At 35.7% G+C, this 18,489-nt stretch overlaps 1 protein-coding gene across 3 annotated transcripts; it reads right to left on the reverse strand.

The window, feature by feature from the left end:
• Positions 1–1,229: 1,229 nt before the first annotated feature.
• Positions 1,230–18,489, reverse strand: LOC104914968 (DNA polymerase kappa-like). Of its 3 annotated transcripts, none has more exons than XM_031557267.1 (7): positions 18,308–18,489; positions 10,989–11,167; positions 9,613–9,732; positions 5,869–6,021; positions 5,378–5,509; positions 4,240–4,393; positions 1,230–2,857 (listed from the first exon to the last, which is right to left on the reverse strand). In XM_031557267.1, the coding sequence occupies exons 2-7, from the start codon at positions 11,124–11,126 to the stop codon at positions 2,619–2,621; spliced, it is 936 nt and encodes a 311-aa protein (XP_031413127.1). In that variant the 5' UTR covers positions 11,127–11,167; positions 18,308–18,489; the 3' UTR covers positions 1,230–2,618. The 3 variants fall into 3 exon arrangements, with proteins under 3 accessions (XP_031413127.1, XP_031413126.1, XP_031413125.1); XM_031557266.1 differs by having other exon boundaries at positions 18,216–18,489; XM_031557265.1 differs by having other exon boundaries at positions 17,964–18,489.

An 18,489-nucleotide genomic window follows, 5' to 3' on the forward strand; every position in this document is an offset into this window, starting at 1 on the left:
AAAAAAAAAAAAGAATCAAAGAAATTTTACTACACCCCTAGTAGTCTAAATTTTTATCTGCTTGCTGGTATAATATTCTAGATGCAGCATGTGGGCTCTGTACAGCTAGTAATGCAGTCCCATGAGAACATACACTTTTAACATTATTATGTGATGCTTAGCAATATTTCTCATGAGTGGACTGCACTCAGCTCAAGCATCGACTGCATAGACACACCGCAGTGCTAGCTCTGCCTCTTGTGTCCATCACATGCACTCAGATAAATTTAAAATCACATGTACTACACATTAAATTTGCTTGTGCCACTTAGTGAATAAAAGGCAATGATTGCTGAGAATGATATTTCAGCTTACAGGTGTGTATGCCTGTGAGGGCATACTTTTTTGAATCAAGCAGAAATGCAATTTTTCTTATTATTAAAATTGGGCTTATGTTATTTCATAAAATACTTTAGTAAGTTGACACATTCACTGCAGATGAAATATCCAGCATACTCATGCAATGCTGACGAATTTATCATTTTAAATGCCTCATAAGATTACAAAAAGCGTAAAATAATTTACAATGCTTATTGGTAGATTTGACAGTTCATTTAAACAAGTTACATAAGCACCTTCAAGGTGAACTTACCTATGCTACATTTCAAAACACAGTGGCGTTCACAATGAAACAAATTACAGCAAACCCAAGATATGGCAAATAATTGTATGCACTGTGATACAGTGGGTAAACATATTCCTGAGACCAGTGGAAAAATATGTGCTTTGCTTTCGAGTTTGATAAAGAAATTTGAAAATAGATTTCAAGTTTTCCAAAGAAACATCAGCTTTTTCTGAATACTCACAACTCCATTTTCAGTTCACACGTGCATTACCTATGAATTTTCAAATCAAATGTACAGAGTTGCAGTCAGACATTCAAGCCTAAGAAGAATGTGGTCACTTCTCTTTACTAGACTTTTATAAGGCCTACCTTAACAGAGAAAAATATATCTCACAATCACATCTTATTCATGTAATCACTTTCTGGCAGTATGTACATTCCTGAACAATTAATTTCAAGGATGATGCACAGGAAGAATAAAATTAGATCAAAAATCTGAAAAGCACCTTGAGCACTTACTAATAATCATAGCTACTTCCACTGAAACAGACACTGAAATCAGTTTCACAAAAACAAGGTCAAAGAAAACCCACTAGATTTATGTTTTTTGTTGACCTCTTTTTTCTTTTTTTTTTTAATGTTTTTATACAAATTACTGAAAAATGAAAGAGGTTTTGTTAGTTACACATGCTAACCACATTATGTATTTTATAAATGGCCCAACACGATTCCTCTTCTCTCAATGAAGCCCAGGTGAGCTCAGAGGTTATATATCCACAGTCTAGTTGGTAGAAGTAATTTTCTTTCACTATTGCTGATCAGAAGTTTTCTATTAGCCTTCTAAACATGTTTCATTTTATAAAAGCTTCATAAACAGTATTTTATCCTTCAGCGGATAACATTCCAGAAGAACAAAATTATTACTTTACTACTACTTATAACATATGGGGCAATCTCATCTGTTTCTACTACCTATTCCTTTATCTCTGCTTGCTTTTGACATTTCCCTGGCCTTCACACCTACCTGCTTCATAAAGTTCAGCATTCCCTGATGCTTCACACACCTGGTTCACAAAGCTCTTTGGATGCCATCCAAACTAGATTACTAGGAGCATGCTCTATTTATTTTTTATTTATTTATTTATTTATTTATTTATTAGGTATCTAAGGCAAATTATCAACGCTTCCAGGTAGGTTGCCTGAAGACAGGAAGCTTGGATGGTAAATATTAAAAACTTTCTCAATATTTTATTAACTTAAACACATTTACTTCCCTTTAAATGAATTACAATATTGTATTAAAAGGAACAAAGGGAACAGTGTGGCAAGACTGCTAGAGGTAGCAATAACTGATCTTTTCTTCAAGCTAAAACCAATTCAGCAATCAGTAACAGATTACTCTACAGCCATAAGGCTATCACAACAATTTACATGAGGCACTAAAACAAGTATCAGCAGTGCTAATGTTAATTCCTGAGTTCCCCAATTCACTTAGAATCACAGAATCACTCAGGTTGGAAAAAACCTTCAAGATCATCAAGTCCAACCACAACCTAACCGTACTACCATAACTCTAACAACCCTCCACTAAATCATGTCCCTGAGCACCACATCCAGACGGTTTTTAAACATAACCAAGGATGGTAGCTCAACCACCCCTCCGAGGAGCCTTTTCCAGTGCTTAATGACCACTTCTGTAAAGAAGTATTTCCAGATATCCAACCTAAACTTACCCTGGCGCAACTTGAGGCCATTTTTCCTCATCCTGTCTCTACACTACTTCCATTTCAAGACGAAAGAAGCAAAAAGAACTACTTATATGATTTAGAAAATAGAGGAATGGCTTTGATACATATAAGGTTTCAGTAATTACCTGAAAGACAGAAGTTTTTACACAATTGCAAAGGAGGCATATTTCTTTGCAGCATGAGAATGCTGTGGCAATACTTATTTCTTAAGACTGTAGCATCCCCTGAGATTAGTGTACAACACACTGTGGAAACACAAAAGATTATTATTTATACGTGTTTTGAATACCTGCACTAGCAGTCAGTTGAGTTTTCTGCTCAATCCTAAAGCGAATTTCCTTCACAGCTTCTTCTGCAGAGGTTCCAAACACAACTACATTTTTCAGTGACTGATATCTTTGTCCAGAGTGATCATCCATTACAGATGTGCCATCTTCAAACAGCTCTGGTGAAGAAGAGTATCCATCTATATTCAATCTGCCAGATATGCTTATATCTTCTTTATCTGTATTAGATAAACACACAAGCAATTAATCAATATATACAGCATCTATTTCATTAATTTTCCTCTGCAGTAAAGGAAAATAGTTGATTAGCAATTCTGTTTTTTCTGTTTAACAAGAATGTATGTTTATTTAGCCAGAATGATTAGATTGCGTTTTCATTTGAAGAAAGGAGAGTCACAATTGTTTTATTCTTTGTAAGATTATACTTGGCTGAGATTAGAAATGGCTAGAAGACTGGACTTCACTTCCAGAAAAGCACTGAGGTTTAATGCCTGGTGCTGTGATAGCAGAAAAACATAAACATTTTGGCATTACTTGTGTTCCATATCATAGAGAAGCCCAGATGCTCCCTTTTTCATGGGAATAAAAATCTTCCGTGCTTTTTTTTTGCCCTCAGTATTTTCTAATGATATTAGAATAATGCAAAATTTCTGGTTCTAGAACAGCCAATCTGGTAAGTTTCAAATCTTCAGCTTCAGTCATCATAGAACTAGGAATGACAGCAGCCCTCTGTCTGACTACAAACTTTTCTGTTACACTTCCACATTCTCAGTGCTGCATGTGGTAGGAAAAGAACACAGATAGCAGATAAGTATGAAGAGACACATGACTACATATTAGTGGTATTTCATTTGCATAGACAATGCCAGTTTGTTTTCTTCTAGTCTACTAATGTTTTTCAGTACAGCTTCCTTCATTATCCTCTTAATAGCTATTTGGATAATTTTTTAATACAATAGTACAAGCTATCCAGTTTGCACTTCAATCAACCATTTACTTGACTCCTTTTTTACTATTCCTAATTGGTTTCACAGTTGCGAGTGTGGATTGAACTCCACCTTCTAGAGCCACGTGAAATCCAGACATATCTTTAAGCGTTACCGTATTTCTGCAGTGTTCATTTCTTTGAATAGTTCTAGTCTTGCAAAATCATCTTAATAGAGCTTATACATGTTTTCTTTGCAGATAATTTCTCACAGAACTCATTGCAGTACCTCATTCTAGAAAACACCTCAGCAAATTGTAAATAAACTTCAGAACAATCAATTTATTTATTCTATACTTCCTTAAGTCACAAGATTATTACTATTTATTTGCAAAATTACAGTTTTGAATTGTAAAGACAAAATATGTAGCTAAAACATGCAACTACGTACAGTAAACCTGCCACCACTTTCCACACATATGTACTCACAAGTTAGAAATCTACATCTCTAAATCCTAACTGTCATCAGCATGGTTTTTGTAGAGAAAGTGAACCTAAGAAATTAGAGGTAGATAGCATAAAGAATTACAAAGGATGCACATAGATATGTGTGCTTTCAGTGGGAGCTGCTTTTCTGAAGCATACGTTATACGCAGAAGAAGAGACTTTGCTTACTTTTTTCTGTAGTGTTTTCTGTGTTCAAAAAGTATCTTCTTTTATCTTCAGGCCAATGCAGCCTTTCCTCCAAGTGCTCTGTTAAATTCAGGTAGGCTTCATCTAGGCCCATAGGCATAAAATGGGGATCATATTCAGCCAGTATCTCTTTAACCTTCATAAATGTATAGAGAAAGTTTAAAACTTTGCTGTAAAAGCAGATCTTGACACACAATCATTAGGTGAACAAACATACATTGAAAACTCAAGATGACTATTCACCATTAAAGACATTTACAGAACAAATAATTTATTGATATTACAAAATTATAGCACTACTTCTCTCAAGTACCAAGACATCAATACTAAGCAAGTAAAGGGGTTCTGAGCATGGTGTTTAACTGTACAGGTCACTAAGCTCAATGAATAAGCACTCCACTGGCATGAGGTTCACAGTCACTGCTGTAATTACTTGAACAAAACTCTGGGGATCTGGGAAACTGGCAGAAGCTCAGAAGGAGCATGTTAGCCGATTTATCTATCTGCACTGTCCGTCAGACATCACATATGCAAAACATAAGAAAAGTCAAACAATTGGTGTAGCAACAGTTTAGAGCTCCAGTCTGAGCCACTAGCAAAACTTACCCCAAAATCATTAATTTTGAGTGCATCCTCCAAAACAACATATTAAATTAATAGGACAAATAAAATCTCTTATTTTACTCTTTTCTGCACCCTTTCCCTCCTTTTTATTATTATTTTTTATTTTTTAGCAAGAAGGAAAATTTGGCTGCATCATATTTTATAAGTTTAGGTCCAATTATTAGGAATCACAATATTTGATCATATATGCATCTCATCTTCCCTTAAACAGCTAATGATAAGATTCACTGTTCAGCTTTTGCTAATGAAACAAAATTAATCCAAATCCCAAAAAAATCACAAATATAAAACCAAAACAACTGTAATTTTTAATACTTTACTCCCATCAAACAACAAATGAAGTATATATATTGTAAAATCCAAGATTCTTAGCAGGTTCAAACATACTCTAATGTAACGTTTAAGCTGACACATCTCATATTATCTAACACTGATAAAGTCTAAAACAAAGTACACCCATCTTTAGTTAGAATATTTTTTATTTTTCCAGACTTACCTCTTCACTCACTTTTCTGTATTTTTCAAAGTTTAACGGTACTATAGTTAGATGTGGACACAGCTTTTTAGCAATAAATCCAGGCATGGCTGCACGTACACCAAATCTCCTAGCATGGTAGTTTGAGGTGGACTTGGAAGAGGAGAAGTAAGTTTAGTGCTTAGTAATCAAGGTTTACTCAGTGACACTTAATGTTAAATCAAATTCTGATCATGGAACTGCAGTCAGAAAAGACTGAATAGGATTAGAATTAGTATATTCTTTTCCTCTCTCTGGTCTGTTCACACCCTTTAACATTTCATTATTACACTTTCTACTGAAAAATAAAGTTCAGCTTAACGTGGTCTAGAATAGACACTTCCTCTACCATTCTTGTTATTTTTTCCAGAAAGTCATGAAACTTCTCTTTATTATATGCTATTATTGTACATTTTATCACACTTTTAGATTAACGCAATTAATTTCTATATTAGCTTGACATTTAGCCTTACCAACATACTCATTGATCCCACTGCAATAGGTTTTTCCTTCAGCTCTGGATTGTCTCTCATTTCCACAGCTGCATAGAAGGCATCCATGTCAATGTGTACAATAGTACAACTAAGGTTGCGACTCTGTTCCAGTTCCATCACCAGTTTGTCCACCTGAACAAAATAAAGTAATAATTAAAAAAACTATTAACCTTGCAGAAGTTCAGAAGTACACAGGATTCCAATAATTTTGATGCATATGGCACGCTGTTTAAGAAAAAAAAAACACATTTCTGGTGACATTTGCTAAAACACTGCTAGCAAATGGTACAAAAAGCAACAAACTCCTCACTAGTGAAAAAAAAAAACAAACAAAACTAATTCAGACAGTAACTGGGTAAGACCCACTGAAGATGCAGCTTCAGCTACTGTCACAGACATTATTTAAAAAATGGACAAACAGATGAAAATACATTAATAGAATGTAAATTTCCAATACACCAAGCTGAAGCTACCACTCTTCAGAAAATTGGCTCAAATTTTTCACATGAAAAAAAGACCAGCAGCTCGAAGGGCAGTACAGTCCACCTTAATTTGTGAGAAATAAGGTCTCAAACAGATTCATTTACTGCAAAGAAAGCTGCTGTTAATACCTTTGTAAAATTCCTCAGTATTTGTTACAGGAATATGTATCGAAAGGCTGGACTGCTAGCAACAGTATGGTGACTTTTAAAGATTATACATAGAAAAGAGTTAGAAAGTACTTTGTTTCTCTTTAGAAGTTAAAGATTTTTCTCCTACAAGTAGATCGTGGATTTGATCAGTCCCACAGTGTTCTGAATCAGTCAAACATAGGTTTCTCCACAAAAATACTTTAAACTGTTTTTCTTAATTTATTTGCATTCTTTTATTGAGAGAGCTAGATATTTTGTGCTTGTTGCAGAAATATCATTCAACTACGAATGTGGTATGAAGTGAGTGAGTGTCACTAGAAAGTACGAGTGTATTACTTAATAGAAAATTTTTAAGACCTGCTGACTTAAGGTGACTATGTTGTCATTACCATACAACATTCTAGAAGCAAAAGAGAAAATATCAAAAAAGGAGAACAAAGGAAGTGCTATCAAACTATGATTGCCTAATCATAATAATGACTATGCTAACCTCTATTTACACAAACAAAAAGTTGCTGCGATTAGAAAAGAAACAATGAGCTTCACACACATTAGAGCTCAAGAAATGCATGTAGTGATAAGGAACAGATGTTTCTCTCTGTGTGCAAGAACAAGGACACTCACAAACATTTGTGAAATCAAGGTACCATAACAGAAATGTCTCTGGCTCAATTATAATTATTTTATGGTCCTGAAAAGGAACAGTTACGTGCAATTTGCCAAGTCACTGCAAGAGTTGTTCTTTGTTTTTTTCCCTTGCAGAGCTGCTTAATAAAATAAACAAAAAAACTAATCTAAAATCTCAGCCTTTGAGACTGAAGATACTTGAACAAAGACAAGTGGCTTTGAATGTCACAAATTGCTGAATAATGACTCACTTAGTCTTTTCTCTTCTTTGCTCCAAGTTCACCTTAGAGGTGAAACGGGACCTCAGAGTAGGTATTCCATACAGAAGAATACAGTATGCTCCCCAGGGCTGAACATACTAATTTAGAGAAATTAAGGTCCCAACTGAAAGTGGTGCAGGCAGGCCACTATCTCCTATCTATTTACATGATGCAACACATGGAAAAAAAAAAGTTTCTTATATTGTTGGAGAACGTAAAATATTCAAGATACAAGTTTCCTATCTTAAACTGCATAATCAAATTAAGATATTAAAATACTATTCAAGATTTATTTAATGTTTGTAAAACTGTTTGACAGGATTGAAGAAAAAACAAATAATAACAACACTTTTTGGAACAACAGTAACTATTCACAGAATAAACATCTATGATAAACCACACAGTGATAAAACTAGCAAGCATCGTGAGAACAGCCTGACAATCTGGTAGCAGCTGGATACTTCTTAAAGTACTGTTAATTTCTGTGGAACTTCAAGCAGATCCAATCTAAGTTATCAGCATAATCTAAATCTGTAACAGACAAATTTCCAGAAATTAAGAACTGTAAAATGCAGCATGGTATATTACTTCTCTTAATAGAAAATGGCATTTATTAGAACTTCAAATTTCCTCTTCAAACACACCCTAGTGGTGAGAAAGACAGTAAATGTTATGTTGCAGGCTGCCTTTCATTTATGCTACTGTTTCCACGATATAACCAAGATTTTGTCCAACAAATGAGTAAGTGAGAAATTTTTTTTATTGCTTTGATTTTACATTGGAGATCCTGCACAGACTCCCAGCTTAGGAAGCTGTATCTCAGCCTCTAAGCACCCTACAAACAAGACTTAACCTGAAGATGAAAACTTGCAGCATTCGTGCAGATACATACATATATTTCCAAATATATGTATATATTTGTAATTTCATAGCATCTCCTAGTTACACATTCTAGGAGAACAAGTTCTTTCACAATATTTCAAGAAGGCAGTATTGAAATGAAGAGAGTGACTAAAATAAAGAAAGGGATAGGAAGAAAGTTAAAGATGATAATGAGACTTAGGTATATCTGTATCTGAAAAACTTAGAGAAGCTGATTAAGTACCACAAAGCATGTGTAGTACTTATCTAATGTAGGACAAAGGTGACTTGAGACATTGAAGGTTGAGAAAACAGTCTGGGAAACATGCCTCAGCTTCTCATCTACAAAACAAAAATATCACACTACTTTGCTGGAGTTTTGCAAGAATAATTTAAAGAATTTTCAATATGTAGTGTACAACATAGAAAAGTCTATGAAGAAGACAGTAATTTTGCATTTAAAGCTGGATTAGACTAGTGTAGAACAAATAAGCCTTGGGGCCATCCACTGAGCAATGAGGACAACAGTAAATAATTGCTCACTCACTGAACTGTGTCTGCACTGTGCACTGAATGAAACAGGAGTCCTATTAGAGAAAAATGGCATGCAATCATGTAATTAAAGACTGAATCACAGTATAAATGAGAAAGGAAGTGAATTAAGCCACTACAAGTAACTTTAATTACACTGGGTCTACGAATGTAGTGTGCAACCTGTTGTAGTTTTCTTTTAACAATATCTAACACAGAGAACTATTAAGATATCGTTATCTACTATTAGCACATGAGAAGAAAAATAGTCCCTCCATCCTTCTAGTTTAGGACATATGTATTTCTTCTGACTTCTTACTTTCCATTACAAGCATAGATAAAGAATATGTTAATCAGGAAGAGTTGAAAGCTCTGACCATCTTCATTTAATTGAGGGTCATTTAAGACAAAAATATATATTTTCTAAAACTGAAGAATGCTATTTTACTTATTAACTAAGTACTTAATAAAGCTGTTCCAGAAACCATAATGACATCCCTTCAAACCATCTGGATTTAGAAGGACAGGAATTATTTTTTTCTTCATTATAATTAAAAAAATAAAATAAAATTTCACATCTGTTTTAGAGCTTACTTTATCCTTTTCTAGGAATAGTTTATTACACTTACATCCTTAAATCACTGTACAAAATTTACTTGCATGACTAACATGTAAACAGTATCTAATGGTGTGCTTACCAACAAAATGTAATACAGTAAATTAAATTGCACCGAAATGTTTATTCATCATCTTCTCAAAATAAAACAAAACAAAACAAAATAAAATAAAATAAAAATGTACAGGATTAGTACCCGCAACCGTGCTTTCAACAGCTGTTGTTGTGTAATTTTCTCCTTAAGCTGCATCATTTTCTCAATTCGTTGGTTAACTTGTTGATCTTTTTTGAGCTCGTTTTCATAAAATTTGGAGCCCTGGAAGAAAATTACAAAAAACTGTAAGGTTTTAATTTGTCTTTTCATCTAGTAAACAAAATTTGATCTTTAAATATAGGAAATGTGAAACACAGTAATGAATACTTTGGATTTTTATACAGCTGATACACAAGAGAGATTGATGTTTTCTTTCAATATCAGACATACACATCATCTTTTTTCCCCTCTGCAATCAAGCATGACTTGTTAAGTCTTCTTGAAAGAAATCAGTAAGAAAATGATAGGATGAAGAACTGCCCAGTATGTAACACTTAGTAAAGAAGTTCTCTAAGATCCCCTGCAGTATTTCAAAGTTGAAATTATGTAAAATCTTGCCATAGTACAACTGTGGGTAGAGTTTGTAAGTTTAATTTTGAAAGGACTAAAAAAAGAAGGAAAGTTTCAGAAAGAATCAAAGCTTATTTTCAGATTTCTTGATCTATAGATGGCATTACGTTCTCCTGCTTTATTTACAGAAATGTATCCTAATACAAAGAAACTTACTTAGTGGTTTTGAAAGCCCTTTTCACAGTTCATTCCACTTCAACACAGGTGATTAAACAATAACTGTCCCTGAGAAATAATTTCTCCATATGTAATTATGAACATATTTCTGACAAAGAGCTAACTTTTCAAGAAATAATGGATACAATAAGGAGAGGAAACAACTAAATCAACAGGAGTCTTAACACTACATAAAGTCTATTGAAGTGGAAACACAAGTAAAACATGTTTGCTAAATAAACGCTGTTTATAGCATGTTCCCCATCCCTGAGTTTACCCCAGAGTGTGTAAAGCACCAACAAAATGCTTGGAATAGTCTGGACTTAACAGAGTGACACACAAATTCCTGAGCAAAAAATATTATGCAAATAACCTTGGGATATATTAACACCAAATGAAATGAACATTTATGAAAGGAAAAGAAAAAAAATCTAGAGCTGCCTGAATGAAGTGTTATCCCCATACAGTTGCATCTGTAGGCCATTCAAGAAAAAAGTAAGAGGACTAATATTCCAGTGCTTTGTAGAGGTGTGATTTCTTTTGAGGATCTCTGGCACAAAACTGCATGCTACCGGCCACCTCTCTCAAGAATCACTTGAGAAAAAGGACAAAAAGAAAAGGACAAAGGAATTCTACTGAAAACATTAAAAATCCAGTCACATCAACTTTATCTGTAATGGAAAGGGAGATATAAGTAGAAATGCTGGCAAGGAAAAATAAATAAATACATAAATAAATACAATCAAACCAACCTTGGAAGCTTCCATAATGATTTTATTAATTTTCTCTTTATCCAAACCTTGCATTCCAGCTTTGTTATCATTGAGGCCCATTCTAAGCAGAGCTCCACCATTATAAGAGCTGTTATCAGCATTTTTCACGTTGTCCATAGTACTTTCTGAAGACCAGTACCTTTCCTGAGACTTAGTACCTGGAAAGAAAAAAAAAAAAAGAATTTAAGTCATATACTTGTTTCTAAGTTCCAGCTGAACAATACAAAAGTAATCTGTAGAACTCATTTGCTGTATATTTGTTCATGAAAACAACACATACATCACAAATACGAAGACATATTTGTGTACAGTGGCTGACCTTCCATAATCACCAAACCATTATCAGTCTTCAGAAACAGTAAGGTTTTACTTCTTTAGTAAATAAAAACCAAAGTTTCAGAAGTTCCCTTACCAGAAATAATTCTGCATCATCAGCTTCGGTAAAGGTTAGCATCTCATGTCACACATGAGACTTATCCCTGTATATAATCCCATCAGAACCAACAGTAATATCTTAAACACACTAAGCTGCATTACTTTCCAAAAGCAAACAAACAAACAAGCAAACAAACAAAAAAGATTTTAAATTGCTGAAGATTGTCATTCATTTAGTCCTAATTCCTGCTAGAGGTATGCCATATTAATTTTCCCAGTAATTTCTAGCTCAAATTCAAACCTTCTGCTTGAGTTACAGCTCATCTTTTAAAAAACAGACGGCTTCAATTAAGAACTTTGAATAAATCTTAATTGTTTACTTAGGCAAAAATTCCTGCATTCTTTTCCTCCATTAATTCATAGAGCCATAGCATCCAACTAATAGAGCATACCAAACTTTTACCACTCAATTGCTGCCATATGTAATTTCTTACATGCGCAGGTACTTCTGATACGTGACATCTTCCCTTATGCCTTACAAAAGTGAACAGCTGAACTTTTCCATCTACATACATTGTTTAGATAATAAATTGATTTTAAGCAAAAGCTGCCTTCTGGAGCACGATCTTGTGATCGCATTTCTGCCAGATTAAAACATGCAGGATCCAAGACTGGTTGAAATATATAACGCAAATTTCTTACTGGAAAAGCATACAGAAGTACTTTCTTCCTACCCTAAGCTGTTGACTAATGAACAGCTTCAGCTTTACTTTTGTGCAGGAAGAACATTCGCTCCTAAGCTTCCCCTTGAAGCTGCTCCCTGTGACACGAGCCCTTCCTGCTAGGAGAAGTCACATCCCTTCAGGCTCTTACAGCAGCTCTGTTAAACACTGCCACAAACTACAAATCTAAGAGTGTTGCATTTTTTCTATAAGGTATTTTTAAATGCTGCTTTAACTACTCAAGGACAAAACTGAAAAATGTTATTATGCCTTTTTCATTTTAAAGCTATTTTGTGTGTGTATGTGTGATAAAAGAACCATGTGGGTGACTTATTTTACATTAATGGTCCAGTGTTGTTATTTTCATGACAGTCACCTCCTAAAATACACTAGTCAAATGAAATTAGACAGTAAAGTCACACATTAAAATAGTTCTGCCACAAATACCCAATTTTTAATCACATTCCACCAATTCAGATTATTTTGTATGATGCGTTCCAAAGACACAAGACCAGCTAAGTAACCTTGTGTTTATCTATACTGCTTGTTGCATTTCAAGGAATAGAAAGTACTTGGAGATGTAGATAGAGATTCTAACTCTTGGTACTACTGTAGCTATAGTGCTACTAAACAGTCAACTGGGATTGGGAAAGGCTTCATAGCTCTTGTGTGTATCTATCAAACAAAAGACCACAATGACAAACACTGTCATTAATTTTCCACTTACTGGAGCCTGTAACAAGACTGCTAGACAAAAGCCAAAAGGGAAGAAAGAAAACAAAAACTGCATTGCATACTTCAGTTCCAAGTTTCATCTCGAGTTCATGCCACTTCAATTAGCCACTCAGTGATGCCAGCATTACTTTCAATCTATGGTAAGCAGTGGGCATAACTACAAATAAACACTTCCCTCAGGGTAAATTACCCTCCCTCACTTCCCCTGGTTCTTTTATCACTCGTTCTCTTCAAGAACTTGGCACGAACACAGTTACTGCTTCCCATTCCAGACTTTGCAACTTGGTCCCATACTCCTGAAAAAGTCTCTTTATCCCTAGCACGTACAAATCTTTCTCCCTTCTCATTCATAAATCCTCAGCCTTATAGCAAGAGCTTTAAACACGTGTTTAACTCAAAGTCCTTCCCTCCCACATTGCTATATATCCAATGAGAACAAAATGCCACAATGATAAAAGTTTTGAAAAAGTCTCAGAAATGCCAGTCTCCTAGTGTATTTTACCTTCTCATCCTCTTGTGCATACCAAAAATACATCAATAGTAACAGAAAACAAAGTGTATAAAGTAATGCTTTAGCTGGAATTAAGAAAATACTTATCTGAAGACATGATATTAGTTCTTCACAGAAGCTTGTACACATAGAGAAGAGATATGAACAGAACCTGGAGTCTATCAGAATAAGAGGTCTGAAAATATGTTAAATATTTAGCATATTTAAATGTATCCCAGAAGCTACAATAAAACAGCAGATAAAGCACTGTCAGACAGAACACTCAGGTGGATCATCTGCAGTAATGATAACATTTAAACGAAATGCAGGAGAAGCACCATTTGAAGCACTGTACAAAATGTTAATAAAACATCAGTGTAGAAGTTTATTGTCACCATGGAAAATGGTCTCCAAGGAAAACTGACCTGGAGGAAGCAGTCAGCTTGTGGTGTCTTGTGTTTTAGCTAAAACACTTTAAAGAAGTGGGTAAAAATTTAGATTAATGAAACACTTAGCTTAGAACTGTCTAGGCAAAGAGTGACAGGCTTGTGACATATTTGTGGCATGCTGTCATCTCAAGAATCTGCTGCAAGACTGTGCTGTTTCCATTAGAGGACATACTAAATTTCTCACACAGTCACAACAAGAAAGCAGGGTACGAAATCAGAGGTCTGTGAAGGAAGTCTACAGTTAAATACTATTCTATTATTCTTGTTATTTGGAGGTGGGTATGGGGAGCAGTAGAATCACCTCTATGTGGAAGAAATTTTCAATTGCTACTGAAAGGGCATCTGAAGATAAGGAAGACATGAGCACTAACTGCCAATTGGTAATGGCAAAATAGAAAGGTGGAGAGGGAGCACAGAATTTCATTACTGTGTAGGAAGGTTTGTTAGAAATCTGGGATGCTTCTAAATGGAAAAAACATAACGCTAATGAAACTCTTCTAGAAGCAAGCATAGAAACTCAATTGAATAAAAAAGATTGGACTGACACAAAACGAGCAAGTAACATACAGAAATTATTTAATTTCTTTAAAAAGTGCCTCTATCTGTATTCATTCAGCATCTGTTTGCATGAAGTAGCCTAAAGGAAATAGGTCATATTTGTGAGCTGCACTATTCCTCCAGTCTGTATTCACTAAACACCCAGCAATTCGAGTAACAGAAACTCTGTGTGCAGCGTAAGAACTTAAGAACACTTCTGCCTTATTATCTTCATATAGTAAAATATAATGTGAGAAAAAGATTAAAAAAAAAAAAAGCATTTCTAAAATATTCAGTTCTGTGGACACAGTTTTATCTTGCAAAGCAATAACATTCAAAAAGTTGTTAAGATTTTGTCCTCTATTAACAGTGTAACAACTTGCTGAGAAGCAATACCAGGAAAAAAAAATGACAACTGTTTGCAAAACTTGGAAAAAGAAACTGTATACAAAATGATAATTTGCTGCATGTAAACTGTGTAACAATTCTCGTGTAGAAAAACTGTTATCTATGTTATCACAGACACTCACACCAACAAAAGAAACAAAGCATGAGATAAAAAGTACTGTTACACAACTGCTTATCCTTCTTACAGCTCCAAGGAATCCATACATGTAGCAGAAATGGAAGGCATCCCCCCTTTATATCTAAATTGTCCAAATCTACTATTCATGGCATAAAAATATACAAGATATGTAAAAATATACATATGCTGAAGTTGCAACGGCATGTAGCAACATTTCATGAAAATCTGATGCCTCATTTATTATAGTCCAAAAAAATTTCCTATTTTCTTTTGATTTAGATGTTTTGGATATTTCTTTAAGCTCTTCTAGAAAACAAAATGATGACATTTTGACATACCTCTACATATAAACATGGAGAACATGGGATGGACTAACTTTGTGAACCCTTACACTGGACACAGGTTGTATTAGAAGAAAATAAATACTATCCTTAATTTCTGTGACAAGGTCAAAATGTTAAAAGAAGTTTTGTGAAGAGCACTGAACGCACAATAAACAGCTAACTGAGATAAATAACTTAGTTCATCCAATTCTGACCATAAAGGATCACTTTTCTGCCTTTTTACTAAGACCAAGTGCAGTGCAGTATGAACTGCGCTAAGATCAAAAGACAAACACTTGTGTCTCTGCCTACTGAGAACAATGTAAATGTCACAGACAACACCTTTTGCATTCACTTTCTACTTCAACTGAAGATGGAACTGAAGCTTAATGTTGCTAGAAACCTCTTATATTAAAACAGACTGACGAAATGGATACTCTTAATTAGCAGTTACTGTTGTAGAACTTAGGAAAACTTGTTCACTTTTTTTGGAAAAATGTATAAACATAAACATATAAATGTAAAATATAAAATATACTAATGTATAGTAGCAAGTTATACACTAAATGAAATTATAAGAGATCGAGTGCCTCCCCTCTCTTTTTTCTTTTTTATATTTTAATACACACGAAAACTGTTTTGACAATAGAATACAAAAGAACACAAAAGAATTGAAGAATCCAAAAAATCTGAAAAAAGAATGCAGAACAAACAAGCCAAACAGACTGATTCAAGAGTAACTCTCAAACTCAAACTCAAACTTTGAATAGCCTTCCTCAGACTGGAAATTATTACTGCTGGAAACCACATCACTGGCCACCTCAGAACAAAGTGGTGAAATTATGATTACAGTAATCAAGCACAAAATAAATGCCCACTGAAGAAGGCTGCCCAGAAAGGTTGTGGATGCCCCCTTCCTGGAAGCACTCAAGGCCAGGCTGGATGGGGCTTTGAGCATCCTGGTCTAAAGGGAGGTGTCCCTGCCCATAGCAAAGAGATGGAACTAGATGATTTTAGAAGTCCCTTCCAAACCAAACCATTCTATGATTCTGTGATTCTATGAAGAAGACACAGGAAGAGGTAGAAATGAATGTGTGGCCTATAGCAGCCTATCAGTTAGCCTTGGAGCATACAAATCAGATTCTTCATAAACTAAACAATAAGACTAATTGCAGAGCACATCTGACATATTCCATTTGCTAATGGACATTCTGCCATGGGACCAGACTAGAGCTAGTAAGAAGAAAAATCTCTTAAAATACGTACACTATGAACTTAAGATCCTCAGTGCCAAATCTTTCCCTTGAATATTTGCACCACAGTAATGTAGATGTGATTTGGTCTCATTAAAAGTAATAGGCAGCAAATAATATACGAAAAGGGTGGTTAGAATATCAGAGAAGAGTTAATTTAATTCAGGTTAATCAGACTCTCAACACATGCTTAAAGAACAAAAACTAATGAAATAATGGTAAAAAATAAGACATTCCAGGAGGATGTGGCAGACATATAAATGGAGAAGAAACCAAGAAAATAATTTCATTATGATGATTAGGAGCCTGGATCATCTCCCTTACGTGGAAAGGCTGAGAAACCAAAGACTGTTCAGCCTGGAGAAGACAAGACTGAAAGAGGATCTTATCAGTGCTAATAAATATCTAAAGAGTGAGAGGCAAGTGAATGAGGCCACTCTTTTCAGTGGTGCCCAGCAACAGGACAAGGGACACAAACTGGAAAAGAAGAAGTTCCATCTAAATAGGAGAAAAACTCCTTTATTGTGATGGTGACAGAGCACTGGAACAGGCTGCCAAAAGAGGTTGTGGAGTCTCCTTCTCCAGAAACATTCAAAACCCACTGGATGCTTTCCTGCACAACGTGCTGTAGGGAAGCTGCTTTAGCAGGGGCTGGATAGGATGATCTCTTACAGAGGTCCCTTACAACCCCTACAGTTTGGCAGTTCTTGATCTGTAACAGCAACTGCAACCAAGAGGTCAATCCTAGAACAAAAGTGAAGGTGCATGGCTAAGTACACGTCACTGCCACTGCCAAAGGCTTTGCTCAGACATGTCTCTTCACTCCCTGCTTTAGATCAGAATAGAGAAAGAAATTCATTCGAAATTTGATGGGGGAAAAAAATCTGACATCAAAAGTGGTGCCACTCAACTTCATAAATGTGCTACAAAGAAGAACCAAAATTTATTCTTTCATATATCAGTATATAAAAAGTCAGCCATTCTGCTTACTTAAAAAATGCAGTACATTGCAACAGATACAAAGCAAAAATAGCATAGCTTCTTTCCAAACAGCAGATGAAAAGGGCCTAATTTCTCAACAGTTTTTCCTAAGTCTGAAAGTTGTCAAAAACAGTGCCCACAATAGCCCTGAAAGAAAGTACACATCTCAGAGAGAAGCAGTAAAATTTCTGTGACCACCCTTTATTTCCAGTCGTTTAGGACAGTGATGTGCTGCTTTACCACTCACTCAGTACAGAGAATTTACAATTACAGTGCAGATATCTTCATACAAAAGACTTTGAGAGGGTACGCCTGTTACTAAAAGTTTAGCTATCTCATGTATGGATAATAAGCATACGTACATCGGTTTGGGATAAAGACTCTTCAATAAAAAAAATAATAATAATAATTTCTCAGCGCAAACCTTCAAGCAGCATCGCATGGGAAAATGATACCATGGTTTGTCACAGAGAGGCGGTCAGACAAAATCAGATTTCAGAGCATTGTTCCTCCAATACAACCAGCAGCATGCATTGCAAAGCTGAGTCCTCCCCCATCCAAACCTTTTTGACGTCTTCTTCCCCCCGAGAAATAAAGCAAAAACACACGAGCCCGCACAAACGGTACGTCCATTCCAACCCGCTGTATCTGCTCGTACGCTGTACAGCAGTCAGCTGGCACGTCTTCCTTCTGCAAACAGTTCTACCCCCACAAACACGGTTACGCATCCCAGTCAGAGCTCTAAAAAACCACCCCGTACTATCTCGTGCCCCGAGCTACAACAGCAGGCGCATAAAAATACGGGACCGGGCTACCTGACAGCTCAGGCAGCCGTTTTTCGATCGGCTCCTACCAGTCCAGGCAGCACTGCTGCCCCACGTTCGGGGCAGGGAGCGGAGTACCCCACCTTATCAGAGAACAAACCCAGCGTTACGGGAAAGACGAGACCAAGATGGCGGCCACGAGCCGGCGGGAGGGGAACAGCCAGCAAGGCGGACTACAACTCTCAGCATGACGCGCGCAGCGGCGGCCTCGGACTCTGCCGCGGAGACTACAGCTCCCGGCGCGCGGCTCCGGGGCCGGGCGGGG

The sequence above is a fragment of the Meleagris gallopavo genome, chromosome Z (assembly GCF_000146605.3).
Source record: "Meleagris gallopavo isolate NT-WF06-2002-E0010 breed Aviagen turkey brand Nicholas breeding stock chromosome Z, Turkey_5.1, whole genome shotgun sequence".
In the NCBI taxonomy this organism is placed as follows: domain Eukaryota; kingdom Metazoa; phylum Chordata; class Aves; order Galliformes; family Phasianidae; genus Meleagris; species Meleagris gallopavo.